We start from the raw sequence: 18,685 nt of genomic DNA, 5'->3' as shown, positions 1-18,685 counted from the left end.
CTATGTCTCCCTCTCTCTGCCCTTTGCCTGCTTGCGCCCTCCCCCAAATAAATAAATATTAAAAAAAAATTTTCTTTTTCAAATTTTATACTTCCAGATAAATGAAAATGGAGAGTAATCACTGCTAGCAGACCTCCACTAACTGCGAGAAACCTTAAAACAAACGCATCAGGCCAAAGGGAGCCCTTCCTTCCATCCTCGGACAGGAAGAAGGAGCACTCGGGATGGTAAATATTGAGAAAACGTAAAGGACAACTCAAATCTCTTCAAACAGCTAAGAATGTGTATCGGAAAAAGTAGGACAATGTTTTATGGGGGCACATAGAGGCAAGAGCCATGAAAAGGTCATAAAAAACGAGGAAGGGCAGAAAAATGGGCCTTTACGGCTGCAAGGTTCTTGAAGTTTATATGAACTGATACAATATTATCTCTGAATGGACCTTGAAAAATTATGAATGTACATTGTAATCCCTAGATACACCACTCAAAATTAATGCAAAGAGGAAACTAAAAAAGCCAACAGATAAGCTCAACTAGGATTCTAAGAATTTGGGTTAGTATTCTAACCGAAAAGAAGGCAGGCAGGCAAAGCAGGTGGTGGCATGACAAAGCTAAATCCAACTATGCCAACATTACGTGACACAGAAACGAACCCCATGCCAGTGAAAAGGCAGACACCTTTAAAATAGATAAAAGCAAGACCCAACTGTAAGCTGTCTATAACGGACTCTATTTATAAAGATGCGGTCGTGCTGGAAGAAAATGGATGGAAAAAAACATATGGAAACAATAAACAGAGAAATGTGGAGTGACTCTATTCACATCTGATGAAGCAGACTTACAACGAAGAATATTCTGAGAGGAAAAGGGACATTTCATCATGGTAAGAGGATCGATTCATCAGGAAGACAGGACAACACAAATGCATATACTTCTACTAACGGAGCTCAAAATATATAAAGCAAAGACTGACAGAATTAAAGGGAGAAAGATAAATCCATAATCAGAGACTTTAACCTCCTCTCTCAGGGGCACATGGGTGGCTCAACTGGTTAAGCAGCCGATTCTTGATTTCCACTCATGGTTCGTGGGTTTGAGTCCCACCTCAGGCTCTGCACTGAAAGTGCAGGGCCTGCTTGGGATTCTTTCTTTCCCTTTCTCGCTCTCTCAAAATAAACAAACATTAAAAACAAAACAAAAACAAAAACAAAAAAAAACCTCTCTCAGCAATTTATAGAAATAAAGATATAGAAGATTTGAACAGTATCAAGAATTCTGGCTCAAAAGCCTGGCTCTAATGAACACATTGAGAACATTGCCCAGCACTTACAGAACAGACTCGATTTCCAAGTGCATGCGGCGCGGTCATTGTGACAGATTATCTGCTCCTTTAAAAACAAGTCCCAATAGGGGCGCCTGGGTGGCGCAGTCGGTTAAGCGTCCGACTTCAGCCAGGTCACGATCTCGCGGTCCGGGAGTTCGAGCCCCGCGTCGGGCTCTGGGCTGATGGCTCAGAGCCTGGAGCCTGTTTCCGATTCTGTGTCTCCCTCTCTCTCTGCCCCTCCCCCGTTCATGCTCTGTCTCTCTCTGTCCCAAAAATAAATAAAAACATTGAAAAAAAAATTAAAAAAAAAAAAAAAAAAAAAAAAACAAGTCCCAATAAACCGAAAAGAACTGAAGTGTTGCAGAATATGTTCGCTGAACATAATGGAATTTAATTATAAATCAGTAATAAGTTATCTAAGAAAACTCCAGGTACTTGAAAGTTAAGCAACATACTTTTAAGTAACCCAGGAATCAAAGAAATAATCAAAAGGGTTTGAAGATACTTCAAATAGAACTAAAGCCATGTTTAGAGGGAAATTTATAGGTTCAAGTGCTTAAATCTGAAAAAGATCTAAGTTTCCACCTTAAGACACTAGAAAAGTAAGACGGAATCACCCCCAACTAAGCAGAGGGCAGGAGACAATGCAGGACAGAAATGGAGAAAATACAGGGAGCCTATCTTTAGAAGGACAACCAATACCATCAAACTGGTGGCTGCCAGAGGGGAGGTGAGTGGGGAGAAATGGGTGAAATACAGGGGAGCAAGAACACACTTACCATGATGAGCCCTGAGCAATGTGTAGAGTGCTAAATAATTATATTGTATGCTTGAAACTGGTACCACTGTATGTTAATTACACTTCCACAAAACAACACAAGAAGTCACACGAATTTAAAAAAAAAGGAGAACGGACATACTTTCATCTGACTAAAATCACTTTAACACAAGGCTTACCTAGAGTCAAAAGCAGTATTATTTACTCCTTTAATTATGACCATTTCTTTAGTTGCACGTAAAACAGGTGAGCCTAGCAGGGTATAAGTTTGAGAACTGAGAATATAAGTAAAATATTAGGAAGAGACCAGAAACACTATGCCTTTTGTTATGAATAACAAGTGTCGCAGGGAAACTAAACTTGGCAAAATAATGTACCACCGAACTCTTAACGCTGGCCGTGTTCAGCACTCTATCCCACAAGAGTGCTACTTGGCGTCAAGTAGCTCAGATGACCAGTCCGGACAAGTAGGCGCGGGAACGCACGGTACGTATACACGTGGATAAACATGCACGTTCAGACTAGGAAACCCCTGTGGAAAGGCACTTAAGATACAAGATGGCTTAGACGGAGGTAACAGAGTCAACTGTGTTAACATAAACTCAAAAAGGTGGCTGCCAGCTACTCAGGCAGTGACCTAAGTCCCTGCGACCCTTGAAAACAGGATGCCACAGCAACTTCAATCTAAAGGCTTCTTAGGGGCGCCTGGGTGGCGCAGTCGGTTAAGCGTCCGACTTCAGCCAGGTCACGATCTCGCGGTCCGTGAGTTCGAGCCCCGCGTCAGGCTCTGGGCTGATGGCTCGGAGCCTGGAGCCTGTTTCCGATTCTGTGTCTCCCTCTCTCTCTGCCCCTCCCCCGCTCATGCTCTGTCTCTCTCTGTCCCAAAAATAAATAAACGTTGAAAAAAAAAATTAAAAAAAATAAAGGCTTCTTAATGGTAAAGGCATATCCAAGCCTGTCTTTGATTTCATTTTCAGAGTGCTTGTGGCCATTATTACAAGCAATCTCATCGAATCATTATTGACAAGAGGGGAGAGTCCAAAGCACACAATGCAACCATCTTCTACAACTCTGAGCTTACTGATGACAACAGGTACCTGTATGTCCAGCCAGTTCACGGCTCACACGTACATTCCCTTCACGAGTTTTCAGATTGTAAATGGAGCAAATGTTATCCAGGCCACCGCAGGCCACGTAGTTCCCAGAAGGCGCGTATGCACAGGTCATGACCCATGAGGAGCGCAGAGGGATGGCATGCACCTACATGACAGAACACAGAGATGCAGACACATTCAAGTTCAACAACGCCAACTGTGGACTCCAGGGCTCTATTTCTAGTCTTCAACTCTCATTGCACGGAAGGTGACAGAGCAAAACAACAGCCAAAAGTATTTTGAAAGTAATTTATATGCGTGGCCAGTCAGTAAAGTACTAATTTAACTAGCAATCCAGCCCTGCACACCAATTTAATCTGCAGCCTTAATAAAGTCACAATCTACGGTTAGATGTGCCTTAGAGCCTCCTGACTCAAACTCGATGTTAAAGAAAACATTTCACTGGCGTGTCAAAATGGCTATAAATTGATTTGCAAAAAGTTTTCAGTGAAGTAACCAAACTACACATTGTATTTAATCCTGCCACAGACCTCCCTGTGCTTCAGATAAATTTGTTAAAAATACTGTAATCGTCTGTGCACGCATAGGACTCTCCAGTAAAATACGACTGAGTCTGGTCTTTTCATACGCTCGGACCCAGTGACAGTACTTTCTCATTCAGCACAACCTTGGATTAAGTTTTTAAAATAATTTCATTTATTATACCTCAAAGTATACTGCCTTTCAGGTTATCGCTCATAAAAACTAACAACCAAATGAAAAGCTGAATTTCTACATTTTTAAATAAAACACGAAATTTCCCAGACGAAGCTAAATCTGGAATCCAGGTCTCTCAAACCATTCAGGAGGCATTTAACCTCCCACCTGCCCTGTAAGGAGATAATAATCTGTGCAGACGAGACTACTAACATGTGCTAGCCATGTGATCTGCCTTCACACTAAAAACAGAAAGCACCACGGCCCCCTCCCCTATCCTGTTAGAGGTTTTACACAAGTGAACCAGAGTTTAAAAGGCCGCCTCCCCCGGGGTCTGCTTCTCAGGGAGGGGACCCCACACAGCCCTTACCTTATTTGTGGTGTAGCTGTCCCAGATGATCAGTTTGCCATCCTGTGAGGCGCTGACTAGAAGCCTAGAGGGAGAGGACAAGAGCAAACTGATGGGCACCACAGACATCATCACACAAAGGCAATCGTACAAACTAAATCTGTGAGTCAACACACACTTCAGTGTCACATTTGCTTGGGACAAAGCATACTGATGTATGAGAAAACACAAAAGGTCCGATTGTTAACTCAACTTTGAAAGCATGGAAGAAAATACTCCCACAAATAACAGTGCAGATTCAAGAGCACTCGCTTTCAAATGCAAACTAGATCACTAAAGTCACTCTCTGCTGAGATAGGACAGGCTGAGTTCTTCTACCTGCTTAGGTTTGGTTTCTGTTCATCAAATTTGAGACATAAAAATGTTCCCTTTTCTTTTTTAAAGTTTATTTATTTTGAGAGAGAGACAGACAGTGAGCAGGGAGGGACAGAGAGAGGAGGGAGGGAGAGAGAGGAGGAGACAGAAAGAGAGAGAGAGAGAGAGAGAGAGAGAGAATCCCAATGCGGCCCGAACTCACGAACCATGAGATCGTGACCTGAGCCGAAACCAAGAGTTGACGCTTAACCGACTGAGCCATCCAGGAGCCCTGAGACATCCAGATCTTTCAAAAACCAAAGATGGCAGAAAATACTTAATACACAAATATGCTTCCATTTAGACATGTAGAAAGCTTAGATATAAAAGAATAATAAGCTTTTAGCTATTCCAAATTTATGAGACAAACAAATCATGGAGATTTCCTAGGCTGAGCTAAATCTAGTCTCCAGGTCTCCTGGAAACATTAAGGAGGCACTTAACCTCCCACCTGCTTTTAAAAGAGATGACTAACTATAGCGGAACCGTGCCTCGTCCAGCAGAAGAGACTAGTAACTGTCATGAATTTTCTTCAAGACTATTTTCTTGCTTTGGATAACTGCTAAGTTTGGGATCTTGTGCTGAAAGGTGCACTGTCTATATCTGCAGCATTAAGACAGGATACTGCAGAAGGAAAGCATGAGTAATTCTGGGAACCACAGCTATTCATAAGATACCCTAAGAACTCTGTCCTACAAAATGTGCTGTTTTCAAGGAATGGCAAGGAAGCTCTAGAGATATGCTGCAGTATGGTGTGTGATGACAGATTTTTTTTCTTTCCTGTTTTTTAAGTAGGGCATCCCGGCACTGCCCCCAGGGGTGAGCTCAGGTGCTGCGCAGGCGCCCAGGGTTTCCCACCTCCCCCCAAGGACACGTGTGCAGGGCCAGTCTTCCGCGGGCCCCTCCTATCGGAGGAGAGGACAGTGGCAGGGCCAGACCTCAAGGAGAAGGACCGTGTCTCTGGACTCCCCATGGACCCAACAGCCCCAACTGAGGCTGACAGGTGACCCCCAAGGGTCTTTAAATCTCTGCCGGGACACACTAGGTATGTGAAAACGGGAGGATGGGTTAGGTGTGGAGGGGGCCACATGGCCACCACCCCAACAGATTTTTAATTTTATTTTATTTATTTTTTTTTTCAACGTTTATTTATTTTTGGGACAGAGAGAGACAGAGCATGAACGGGGGAGGGGCAGAGAGAGGGAGACACAGAATCGGAAACAGGCTCCAGGCTCTGAGCCATCAGCCCAGAGCCTGATGCGGGGCTCGAACTCCCGGACCGCGAGATCGTGACCTGGCTGAAGTCGGACGCTTAACCGACTGCGCCACCCAGGCGCCCCCAGATTTTTAATTTTAAAGATTTTAATCAAACACGGGTTACGCATATTTGGCTTAATGAACTGAACAAAACCTGGAGGTAAAATTTACTCAGGACACTCTCACAACTGTGACACTGTGACACTTTCCATCAAACTCTAGGTTCTGATGCACAAACTTCCTTCACAAGGAGTCAACAATGAGTCTGGCAAGGAACACAAACATTTTCAGTGGTGCACTGCAAAATGTATCACAGAACCAAACCAAGTGCACGTCCAGTCCTATCAGTTTTCAGATGCAGTTTCTTAAAGCAAAGTCCTGCACCTGGTTCAGTTACAAACACGTGCGGCACTTAACGCTATTTCCTTCCAGGTAATGAATAGCGCTCACCGTGCGGCTCAATCTCTGGCTTTGAACGGACCACCCGAGACAAGGCAAAGGAGCGTGTCCTCTGGGAGGGTCACCTCTAGAAAGCTCTCCTGGTCAGAGAGCTTAATATTTGCTGACTCGCCCAGGGGTTAGAGAAACGTTAAGCTGTCCGATGATCCTCTAGAAGGTGAGTAAAGACACCTCTTAATCCGAGACAGGACAACCGCCGGAGAACTGGGGTGATTCTGCCCCTGAGCTGTCAGCTATTCACAAGTCAGTTCCCATGAGGCACTGTCCACCCAGAACGCACAGGCGAGAGCCGGCGAGGAAGTGAGAGCTCCGGGAAGCCGAAAACAAGAGGTCACACAGAGGCCCACATCCTAACGCGTCCGGCCCTTCATTTCCTTGGAGGAGGGAGGGCTCTCAAGCCTGGCTGGGCTAGTTGTGTCTCGCTCTCAATTACAACAAGACTCCAGCAGATTTTAGCAGGGGGAGAAAAAGTTTTACATTAACTTCTGTAACTGAAAGAGACTCGCCAATGTAGAAAGGAGACTTTAGGCACAAATGAATACGTGCGTTGATAAACATAAAGGTAGACAGAATATACACTGACACAGGCAGACACACAAACCTCTTATCGTGGGGTCTCCTGTGGTTCTGAAAAACAAACTGCCACTCAGTGCAACATTTGAGAGCATCTACAAATTACACAAACGTGGTAAGATAACTGGTATTCATGAATTAGAGCCCTGAGTTATGGAAAAATCTGGTGCAATAACCTTTATTTATTATGAAGGGGGCAGGAAATATAAAGACAACGTAAGCAAAATGCACATCCAAAATTTTAAAAACTACTTTGGACTTTAAAAAGGCAAAACTTTACCTACCCAGAAAACATGGCTATCTAGAAAAAGTGATCTCTGAAAGGCTCTGAAGAGCATAGATCCTCCTTAATATCATGTTTTGTTTTCGGGGCGCCTGGGTGGCTCAGTCGGTTAAGCATCTGACTTCGGCTCGGGTCATGATCTCGCGGTCTCTGAGTTCGAGCCCCGCGTCGGGCTCTGTGCTGACAGCTCGGAGGCTGGAGCTGCTTCAGATTCTGTCTCCCTCTCTCTCTGCCCCTCCCCCACTTGCACCCTGTCTCTCTCTGTCTCTCAAAAATGAATAAACGTTAAAAAAAAATTTTTTTTTAAATATCATGGTTTTGTTTTCCTACCGTTTGTGATTCCAAAATAAGGCCCCCATAGAAGGGCACTGCGGACAGAGCCGTGCAGTTTCACGAGCAGTCATAAAACAAGTGCGTGTGTCCACCACACCCTCCACGAAACAGAACAAGACTTGCACAGCAGCCTCCCACAGGGTCTTCCACGTCACCCTTCTTTAAGGGGTGCCCAGGACCCTGAATTCAGTGCTGCTCATTCATGTCTTTGCTTTTCTTCCTGCTGACTCCGAGGCTTTCAAAACACCATCTGTGCTCTGAACCTGACGGCACATGCCTTGCACACAACTATCAGGAAGCTAGATGGTCTGGTGTCCGCCTGCCCTCCTGCCTCACCCTCAGCCCCGATCCTCATTTCCACTGCTCTGGCCACACGGCTGCCTGCAGGTCAACTTCCCCTGGTCACCCTGACGTAGGAGGAACACGTCCTCTCTACCACTCCCCACACTAGAGCCTGACTGCTGCAGGAGAGCAACTGCTTAGGGAACTTGGCTACTGGGCACCAAGTACCAGGTTCCTGAGTACCGGGCTCCAACTGTCGGATCCCTGAGTACTGGGCTCTGAGTACCAGGCTCCAAGTACTGGATTCCTGAGTACCAGGTTCCAAGTACAACCTGGCTGCAGGACTGTCTATCAAACGTCCTGTCTAATCAGGACACTGATGTTGCTACAGATGGAGGAGAAGCCCTGGAGGTAATATACCATTTGGTTACTGTCTACTTTTGATAACAAATTCCAAGGTAGATTGATTAGCAAGGGTATTTTTCTTTCTCCTTTCTTATTCTCTCTGATTACTGCCATCATTAAAATGATTGAAGTTAGCTCTCATTTGCATCTGAAATTGTACAGAACATTGTATAGAACAAACTAAAGATAGATTCTTTTGTTCTGTAGCTGTTTACACTCTGAAGCAGACAATTTCATGAACAAAGAGAAAATCAAGCAATTCCTCTCTGACAAACACACAAAAAAATGCTACTCAAAGAAACGCATTTGAAGACTCATGTATTAGGTATCTGAAACAGTATGCTATAGTCACACAGCACTTTATTTATTTGGGTAGAATAAGTAGAAGAGACAAACTTTCTAGCAGCCTCTAAAAGAAAAAGAAAAGAGGGCGGAATAGGTTTCACCTAAGTGATGCTGCAGGTTAAGGGAAATGGGTGTAGAGAATGACGGGGGAGAAGGACCCAGAACACGATGGAGATGAACCACTGAGAAGAAGAAGTCATCTGAATAAGGGCAGAATTTAAAGCTAACACAGTGAGTCCTGTGCAGGCAGTTTTCTCGTTGGGACGGTGGATAAAAGGACGGTGGGCAGACGGGCCAGAGGAATGGACAACGGCAGTAGCTAAGTCGTGCGTCGCCACGTCTGCTGGGGCTCCGAGAAAACCAACAGCAAACCCACGCGCGGCACTCGGGATGCTGGGGTCACTGCTGTAAGGTTCCACGCACTTAATCTTCCCTACAATGTAGGGTAGGTTTACGATCCCTGAGCCCGGACACGGAAACCTAAGAGGGTATGGGCCAAGGAGTCGTGAGGCACGGCTGGAAAGACAAGGCGCCACGAGAGGTTGTATAACCTCCCCAAGTCACACAGGCACCGCACAGTGGAGCTGGGAGAGCAAGGGGGTGCGGCGAGGTCAGAATCGGAGCTCACGTCAACACGACGAGGGTCGTGATGAAATGTGAGTGGAAACACAGACAGGGAATTGTGCACTGTGATGCTATACCTGGCCTGCCCAGATAGCTAACAACCTCATGGTTTCTTTACAAATAACAGCAAATGACTTTAGGTTTATCTTCCCTCAGAAAAACAGAACAATCCTTGAGAGTACCAAGCACTATGTTCTGCTCATGCCCCCACACACCTGGAATCCGTGCCCCAATGCATGGCATAGATTTTGGCCAAGTGCCCCCTCAGCGTTCTCCTGGTGCGCATCTGGATTCTTCCCACCGGGTCGATGTTGTTTGTGATCTTAAAAATAAAAGTTACTGCAAATTAAAAGTCTGTGATGGAATGACCTCCCCTGGGGCCTCCTCTCCTCCTCTCCCACCCTGCTTGGCAGCCCCAGCGCCCTCGGGCCGGCTGTGCCGTTTGCCCAAGGCGCTGTGCCCACCCATCTCCCGCCGGTCACCCGGCTGGCTCTCCCTGTGACTCCTCCTGCTTACCGTGGTACCTACCTGCCTTTCGTGGTCTGTAGGAAGTCCACTGCTCTACCTGCTTTTCAGGAGCTCCGTCCCCCCCAGAGCACACACACGGCGCCCGTCCACAGGTGCGCGGCCCGCCCCAGTCTCCCCCACTTCCTCCAACTGCTTGTCCAGGCGCAGCTCCTCCCGCCCTCCTTCCACATTAGTCTCAGCCTCCATCACAACCGAACACAGGCCCGCGGCTCACACACTGTCCGCAGCGACCAGGCCGTGCACTGATGCGGACTATGCTGTTGCTTACGGCACAGAGCCAGACGTGAACACCCGCGGGTTCACCGTGACACGTAAAAACGGACAGTAACGATTTGGAGCTGACAGACAGACTATTACTGCAATAACGGGGCCCTTTTAAAAAAGATTTTATTTTTAAGTAATCTCTGCTTAAATATCTAACATGGGGCTCACGCTCACGACTCTGAGACTAAGAGCTGTGTGCTCTACCGACTGAGCTGGCCAGGCACCCCAACTGTGGGCTTCAAAAATGCACAGTCAAGTATATCTGAGAATTCAAATTTAGGAATTCTATGAAGGGCAGTTTTTTCTAACTTACTGTTTAACTCCAATTACAGCACGTCCCCCAAGGCACTGGGACAACGTAGCACATTTAGCCATCCTCAGTACAAGTACGGACATAATTTTCGTTCACGTTTGCTTAATTCTTTGGACTTTTAATGAGGTGCAATTCACCGTTTTAAAGTGAACAAGCCCGCAGCGTTCAGCACGTTCACACTGCTATGCAAGCACCGCGCTGTCTCGAGTCCCAGGACGCCCTCGCCCCCCGAGGAAACACCACAGTCCCCCCGGCCCGCCCGAACTCCCGGCAGCCCCCAACCTGCACCACCTCCGGGGGTCTGCCTGCTCTGGGCAGCCCCGCACCGTGTGCCCTTGCGTGTACGTCCGGGCTTTCACAGGGCATCCTGTTTGAGGTTCATCCCTGCACTAGATACACCCCTAGTGCCTTCCTGGTTACGGCTCAGTAATATTCTGCTGTGTGAAGGGACTGCACTGTGCTGACGCGGTCATCCGTTCACAGAAACCGTGGCTGTCTCCACCTTCTGGAAACCGTGAACAGGGCAGCTGAGAACACACACGTGCATATACCTGTCTGAGCACCAGGTTTTGATTCCTTCGGGTTGTATCTAGGAGCAGACCTGCTGGCTCGTAATTGGTGTGCAACTTTCTGGGGATCTGCTAAACCGGACTTTTAGAAAGCCAAGTTCTGAGGCAAACTGTGTTAAGGAGAAGAGCTTCAAACTATCTTAAGACTGTCATATTTTGCAATTCTGACCTCCGTAATAGTAATTACCTAAGGCTTGTGAGACATTAATCTTTCATGTAAAAAACCTCTACTCCCTGTGCCTTCTGAGTGCAATGCTTCCAGCAGTGTTTACACCCTCGCTGTGTGAGAGGAGAGGGCCAGAGTGCAGCTCGCCCTCGAGGCAACAAATGTAGGTGCCGCCGGGCACCAGCCTCAATGCCAGGCGGGCGACGCTGCGTAAATGGGTCCTTACCTGAGAGAGAGTTGCATCTGCACACGCTTTTCTAGCATCCTAGGAAAAAGAATGACAAAGGGGGAGTCAGTAACGCGTCACACACATTCAATCCCAGGTCCTCGCGCCAAAGCTTCGGAGCGCCTCCGCGGACTGCCAGGAGCAAAAGCGAAAAGCAAGAGGATGACGCCCTCTCCCCATTCCTCTGCTCCAACACAGTCCAGGGCCGCTGGCAGTCCTGCTTCCCATGCTCCAGGTTATACCCGCTGCGTTCGAGGCCGGCGGCTCACCTCCTAGCCAGCACCGCACCCCTGCGACCCCGGAATCGCCCTTGCGGCTCCCCCTCCTTCTGGCCAGGGCACCTACGCTTGTCCACAGACCTGCTCGTGCACCTTGCTCTGTCTTTCTAACGGCGCAGGAGCCATGAGGCTCGGAGAAACAAGTCCAAAAAGCACTGGATATCTAGCCCAAAGAACTTTCCCTCTGGATCATGTTATCTTAAGATTCTGTTTTCTTTTTTTTAATGTTTATCCATTTTTGAGAAAGAGAGCGAGCGAGCACGAGCAGGGAAGGGGCAGAGACAGAGGAGAGACACAGAATCTGAAACAGGCTCCAGGCTCCGAGCTGTCAGCACAGAGCCCAGTGAGGAGCTTGACCCCACAAGCCGTGAGATCATGACCTGAGATGAAGTCAGACGCTTAACCGACTGAGCCACCCAGGTGTCCCTGGGTTTGTTTTCAAGCCAAACAATACCTAATGCTAAACTCTATGAAAAAGAGCAAAGGATCTGGAATCAAGACAATCAAATTCGACTAAGACTTTCCAGCTCTTGCATCTGTTATCTATAAAATGACCTTGGGAAGCAGGTATGAACAGGGATATGCTAAGGCTAATGAAGATGTTTTTGTTGTTCCTCAGTGACCAAAATTACTAGGAAATATAGAAAATTATGAAGGAAAATGAGACAACAGCTTTTTTTTAAAAGGGTCAAAATTTGAGTGTAGGAATAATGTCGAAGGAAATCATGAGAAATCTCTAGTAAGAAAAATGTTTCCATTACGTAGCCATCTGATTAGCTGCTTTCAAAATGACAGCTGGCCACATGACAGCATTTACACACGTGCACAGGCTCCGGTGGGACCCCAGGACGCCATTCTCTAGGGCAGACTGCCTCACTGCGGGGTAATCTTTATTTCACGAAGCTGGGAGGAATCAACTGAGAACATGGAAACAGAGTCAGAAAGACTGTTGTTATAAATGTACCAAAGTTCTAGATTTCAAATTCAGGTTTAATTATCCAATAGAAGTCATTCTGCTTGATTAATTCTACTTAATGGATTAAATAATTAAAACACCAAAAAATTACGCCATGAAGTATTTCTATGCCAGCGCCTCGATCTGGGGTAAGGGACGAGCAGAGGGAAGGTCCAGAGTAGCAAGTCTTTCATTGGTGGATTCTACCTACCAAGTACAAGTTTAACATTTATTTCCCAATACCATTCTTATTGATGTTATACATGGCTTTAAGTTTTAAAAAAGAATAATGAGAATTTTTTACGTGGGGAAAAATAAACCACGGGACTTAAGCAACTTCACTTTGGATAGTGTACGGAGATCGAACTGTATTTCATACCATACCACACAATAGACCATGGGAATACTATTGGTAAACGGAGGGAACAGCCATTTTATTTTACTTGTTACTTTTTAAAAGTGTTTTTATTTTTGAGAGAGAGACAGACAGACAGACAGGCAGGGTACTAGCGGGGGAGGCCAGAGAGAGAGGGAGACACAGGCTCCAGGCTCTGAGCTGTCAGCACAGGGACCGATGTGGGGCTCGAACTCACAAACCGTGAGCTCATGACCTAAGCCCAAGTAGGGCGCTTAACTGACTGAGCCACCCAGGTGCCCCAGGAAAAGCCACTTTAAAAAACTAAACAGAAACTCCAATTCGGGCTTCATCTGAGCCAACAAGTGCTGGACGTCGCCGAAGGCAGCATTTCTCAGAACGAGCATCTTTGACTGCCTATGCCATAGGAAGAGGTCTTCTAATGGAGGCAGTCTCTGTGACTGCTTCCTAAACACAGACAGCCCGCCCATCCTGCAGATTAACTTGCAGTTTAACAGCCTGGTGAGAATGTGCGTGACGGCTCCACTACTTAGTGCGACGGCTTCCATGCCGGCCGCGGAGAGAAACGGCCCTGAAGGTAGCAGGTCATCTCTTGTCCCCTCAAACCACGGCACCTCCAAACCAGCGAGCACACAGGGAGGCCTCCTCCTGCTCGGGACCCGGAGAAGGCGCCTACTCTGCTCAGTCGGACCTGGGACTCTGTCGTGCACTGAGCCTTCGCACTGGTGACGGTTGGCACGGTCGCCTTGTCAATGGTCTGCGCCTGTACTTGACGAGTTTCTCCTGGATCCATTGATTAGCTCATGTACTTTGAGACATGCCACGGTTTAATCAGCATCCCTTTGCGAGCCCCTGTTTCCTCACCATGTAAAGTAGGATAAGATGGTCCTTGGGGTCCTTCAGCTCAAACACAAATCTGAGAAAGCAAACCTTCTTAGAGTCACCGACCATTGCTTGTTGGACTCCCTATGCCCTGCATTCTTTAACACGTATGTATTCCTTGGGCAATCAGAAAGAAAAGATTTTTTCTTTTTGAAAGAAAGCCTTCTCTTCCTGTTTGGTGTAATGGACTCGGGACAGCCTTTGCTGCCCGTTCCTGGGCTGTACAAAGAAACCGCACAGATGTGGCTCCTGAGACTGGCCCAGGGCAGATAGGTGTACAAAAGGCTGTGGTTCAGGTGCTCTCCTCGGGGTGGTCCAGTTCGTACATGAGACACAGCAAGACAAAGTGAGGCCTGCAGGACACACTGAATTCTCGAGGCCCAGTCCAAAGAAAGGAATATAAAATAATAAAAATACTATTTTTAATTTATTTTTATTTTTTAAACATTTTATTTATTTATTTTTTTAAGTTTATTTATTTGAGAGAGCACAAGTGTGTGTGAGCCAGGGGAGGGTCAGAGAGAGGGAAAGAGAATCCTAAGCAGGTTCCACACTGTCAACGTAAAGCCCAATGTAAAGCTCAAACTCACAAACTGTGAGATCATGACCTGAGCCAAAGTCAGACACTTAATTGACTGAGCTACCCAGGCGCCCATAAAGATTTTATTTTTAAGTATTCTCTACACCTACCATGGTGCTTGAAATTACAACCTTGACATCAAGACTTGTGTGCTCCACGGACTGAGCCAGCCAGGCATCCCAAATATCTATTTTTTTTTTTAATATTTATCAATTGGGGCACATGGGTGGCTCGCCAGTTGGGCGTCAGACTTTGGCTTGGGTCACGATATTGTGGTTCATGGGTTCGAGCCCCACATCGGGCTCTGTACTGACAGCTCAGAGCCTGGAGCCTGCTTCGGATTCTTTGTCTTCCTCTCTCTGCCCCTCCCCCACTTATACTCTGTCTCTCTGTCTCTGTCTCTCTCTCTCTCAAAAATGAATAAACGTTTAAAAAAATTTTTTTTTTTTTTTAAATTTTTTTTTTTCAACGTTTATTTATTTTTGGGACAGAGAGAGACAGAGCATGAACTGGGGAGGGGCAGAGAGAGAGGGAGACACAGAATCGGAAACAGGCTCCAGGCTCTGAGCCATCAGCCCAGAGCCCGACGCGGGGCTCGAACTCCCGGACCGCGAGATCGTGACCTGGCTGAAGTCGGACGCTTAACCGACTGCGCCACCCAGGCGCCCCCCAAAAAAATTTTTTTTTTAAAAATGTGCTCTCTCTCTCGCTCTCAAAAATAAATAAAACATTAATAGGTATACATACACACATATATATATATGTATACCTATTAATTGTAGATCAGGATCTTGTGGTCCGTGAGTTTGAGTCCTGCATTGGGCTCTGTGCTGACAGCTTGGAGCCTGGAGCCTGCTTTGGATTCTGTGTCTCCCTCTCTCTCTGCCCCTCCCCCACTTATACTCTCTCTCTCTCTCTCTCTCTCTCTTTCTCTCTCAAAAATGAATAAACACTTAAAAAATTTTTTTAAATCTATTAACTGTATGCTGAAATGACAATATTTTAGATATACTGGTTTAGACAAAGTCTGTTAAAAACTGATTCCACCTGGGGGCATGTGGGTGGGTCAGTTGGTTGAGCATCTGATTCTTGATTTTGGCTTGGGTCATGATCCTAGGGCTGTGGGATTGAGTCCCGCATCGGGCTCCATGCTGTGTGCAGCTTGCTTAAGATTCTCAATCTCTCTCTCTCTCTCTCTCTCCCTCTGCCCCTCCCCTGCTCACACATGTACTCTCTTGCTGTCTCTTAAAAAAAAAATTGATTCCACCTGTTTCTTTCTTTAAAAATTTATTTGAGAGTGACAGTGAGAGAAAGAGAGAGAGAGAGAGAGAGAGAGAGAGAGAGGCAGAGAGGGATAAAGAGAATCCCAAGCAGGCTCCATGCCACCAGTGCAGTGCAAGCCCAACATGGGGCTTGACCCCACAAACCCTGAGATCACGACCTGAGCCAAGATCGAGAGTAGGACGCTTAACTGACTGAGCCACCCAGGCGCCCCTCCGCCTGTTTCTTCTAACACTTTCATTTTTTAACTTTATTTTTAAGTAATCTCCATGCCCAACGCGGGTCCTGAACTCAGGACCCCAAGATCAAGAGTCTCACGCTCCACCAACTAAGCCAGCCAGGAACCCCTCTTTTCATACTTTCAAACCCCACGTGTGGCTCCCACACTCACGCTGTCCCCCGGGGGGCTGCCTGAGGCTCGCGACATAACCGGCTCCACGAGACTGGAAGAGACGCAACATGAGCTCTCAGGCTATTGTTTTGCCTGAAACCAGAGGCCTCTCTCCCGCAACACGCAAACTTTCTGCATCTGCTGTGAACAGGTCTGAATCCACTACGAACAACATCTTCTACTTAAACAATTTATAGCTGTTAGAAACACAAAGTTCTGATTTCTCTACTCTGGAGGGTAGAGGTAGACAGACATATTAAACAAGTCTGATCAGAGCAAACAATTGAAAACACCAAATCTCCCTCATTTTTATTGAGCTATGTATCTGATCTTTTAAATGTTAAGATTTAAAATCTGAATTTGAAAGCTACTTTGTTTCCTCTTGGCTGTAACTTAAAAAACTCCATTATCTTTTCTCAAGCTTAAGAAAAAAGTTGGCTCCAATGATGATGATTTCTTTCTCCAATTGCCACCCAGCTTTCTGAACACACAGCTGGTCATCTGAAAGGAACCAGGCTCCAATCTCATCATGGACTCAGAAAAACAACTTGTTGCTCAGACACACACTGAAAATGAAAACGATGCTGTGGGACTAGCTAGGCCTTGAGGAGCCCCTGCCTCAAGCGGACATGGATCTGCTTCAGTGTCTTGCAGATAGGTTTTCCGGGGTCCACCCTCCTTGTCTCAGGCCTTCTTATCAACAGTCTGAGAACAGGAGCAAGTACTGGCATTGAATGTTCCTCCAGAAAATGTTCATTAAAAACATGGTCTCACAAAACCGGAGGAGAGCAGAACTGATGCCTTCAGACCCTCCTAGTCCTGCCTTTCCAAAGTGCAAGGGCTCTGCTGTGGGACAGCACACGCCAGTGACAGGCTGGGGTTCACACCTTAAGAGTCGGGGAGCTCCTTGCTGTACAGGGCAGGTGAACGATGTGTGGTGTTTTCATTTTCAGCTAGATGCACCTGCTCTCATGTAACAGCCTATGAAAACTTGTAGACGCCCAGGTCCACGCCGGCACTCTTCTCCAGCACACCTCTGGCACACCGGAGACACTTGCCATTGTTGTTGTTAATACCCTTATTTTTAAACCAGTTTCTTGTCCTTGACTAAACAGTCACAAGGGAGGGAAGCAGACACCACACTCCACACAGTGACCAAGAGAATGTCATGAAGCAAATTCCCAAGGTTAAGAAAAAATATACAGAAGAGATGTTCATAAATTGAAAACATTTTTGCGGGGCGCCTGGGTGGCGCAGTCGGTTAAGCGTCCGACTTCAGCCAGGTCACGATCTCACGGTCCGTGAGTTCGAGCCCCGCGTCGGGCTCTGGGCTAATGGCTCAGAGCCTGGAGCCTGCTTCTGATTCTGTGTCTCCCTCTCTCTCTGCCCCTCCCCCGTTCATGCTGTGTCTCTCTCTGTCTCAAAAATAAATAAACGTTAAAAAAAAATTAAAAAAAAAAAAAAAAGAAAACATTTTTGGTATATTCAAATAATGATATACTAGAAAACAAAACCCTGAAAGCCACGTGCCAGGCCAAATATCTGACTCTGTAATTAGCCCATCCTGGGCCAGCGAAAATTCAGTTTCAATCCAAAACACTCAGCAGTCATTCTGAAACCCACCTTTCCCCAAACAGGTAACATCTGACCTGAAATCCAAATGATTTACAAAATAAACTAAACACACATGTAGCAACATACCCTAATTTGGTTTTTAAGCTGCTCGGCCTCCTGCCGTAACTGGTCAAGTTCACTCATTTTCAGGTCCTAGTGCTCTTTAATGCCACTTCAAGGAATCTGAGATCTGAAACAGAAATGCAAGCATAAAAAAATTAATAAACAGTGGTTGAGGAACTTAATGAAGCAGACGAGAAAAGGAACCAAATTTGAGAGCTAAGATTTTATTACAGATCAGAGCACCTTTCTTCAGCATTCATCAGAACTTATAAAATGCCACCAAGGGCTGGATTAATAAATTATAATTACTACTATTCACCAGCTCTGTACCTCAACATCATGTCAATGATCTTGAACCCATGATCCCCCTTCCCCCCAACGATGTCAGAATGCCCGCACAGCAATTCTAAGACTCAATATGGCATCCAGCAGGCCCCTGCTTCAGGGACATCTTGCTCTCCCACCAAAACGGGTCCTGGGATCCCAGTAAACTCAGAAGCAGCACCTCAGTTCTTACAGGTCCACGAGCAGCCATGCCACCCACCCTTAACCCCGCTCCACCCCAGTCTTACTAGACACCATTCCTTAAATCAGAGTCCAAACAAAATCATCCCGTTAAACCAGAGACTTATTTTCCCAAGGGAATGTCATAATTGGGGGTTGCATTTCCGACCAAGAACATGACTAAGTCAGTCATAATTATGACCAATGTATCCCCACACTGAGGATATATCAACATCTCTTAACAATTGGCTCCCCCGTGCAAACGTGGCTTATCCAGGGGCCTCATCGTCCTCTGCAAACACACAAAGGAGATTTTATGCAAAAGTCACAGAGTTAATATTATAATCACCAGATACTTAATTAACAATGGCTATTTATTTTCTTGAGATTGAAACATATCTCGGGGAAATTGTCTGGAGGACCCAGGAAGCATGTTTGTTAGAGTTCCTAGTCTAGAT

At 46.3% G+C, this 18,685-nt stretch overlaps 1 protein-coding gene across 2 annotated transcripts in view; it reads right to left on the bottom strand.

The window, feature by feature from the left end:
* The window catches only part of GNB1 (G protein subunit beta 1), an 88,817-nt gene that overhangs the window by 14,561 nt on the left and 55,571 nt on the right, over positions 1 to 18,685 (bottom strand). For both annotated transcript variants that reach the window (XM_047083402.1, XM_047083403.1), the window contains 5 exons: positions 17,748 to 17,850; positions 11,304 to 11,342; positions 9,453 to 9,559; positions 4,284 to 4,347; positions 3,200 to 3,362 (listed from right to left, as the gene is read on the bottom strand). In XM_047083402.1, coding sequence (XP_046939358.1) covers positions 3,200 to 3,362; positions 4,284 to 4,347; positions 9,453 to 9,559; positions 11,304 to 11,342; positions 17,748 to 17,804 — 430 coding nt within the window. In that variant the 5' untranslated portion in view covers positions 17,805 to 17,850. The remainder of the gene's footprint in view (positions 1 to 3,199; positions 3,363 to 4,283; positions 4,348 to 9,452; positions 9,560 to 11,303; positions 11,343 to 17,747; positions 17,851 to 18,685) is intronic.

Source organism: Lynx rufus, unplaced genomic scaffold, assembly GCF_022079265.1.
Source record: "Lynx rufus isolate CCGP_SWC_20201006 ecotype Redwood Valley unplaced genomic scaffold, mLynRuf1.p SCAF_2, whole genome shotgun sequence".
Taxonomy (NCBI): Eukaryota; Metazoa; Chordata; class Mammalia; order Carnivora; family Felidae; genus Lynx; species Lynx rufus.
The sequence above is the reverse complement of the archived record's forward strand: the minus strand, read 5'-3'. Positions and strand labels throughout refer to the sequence as shown.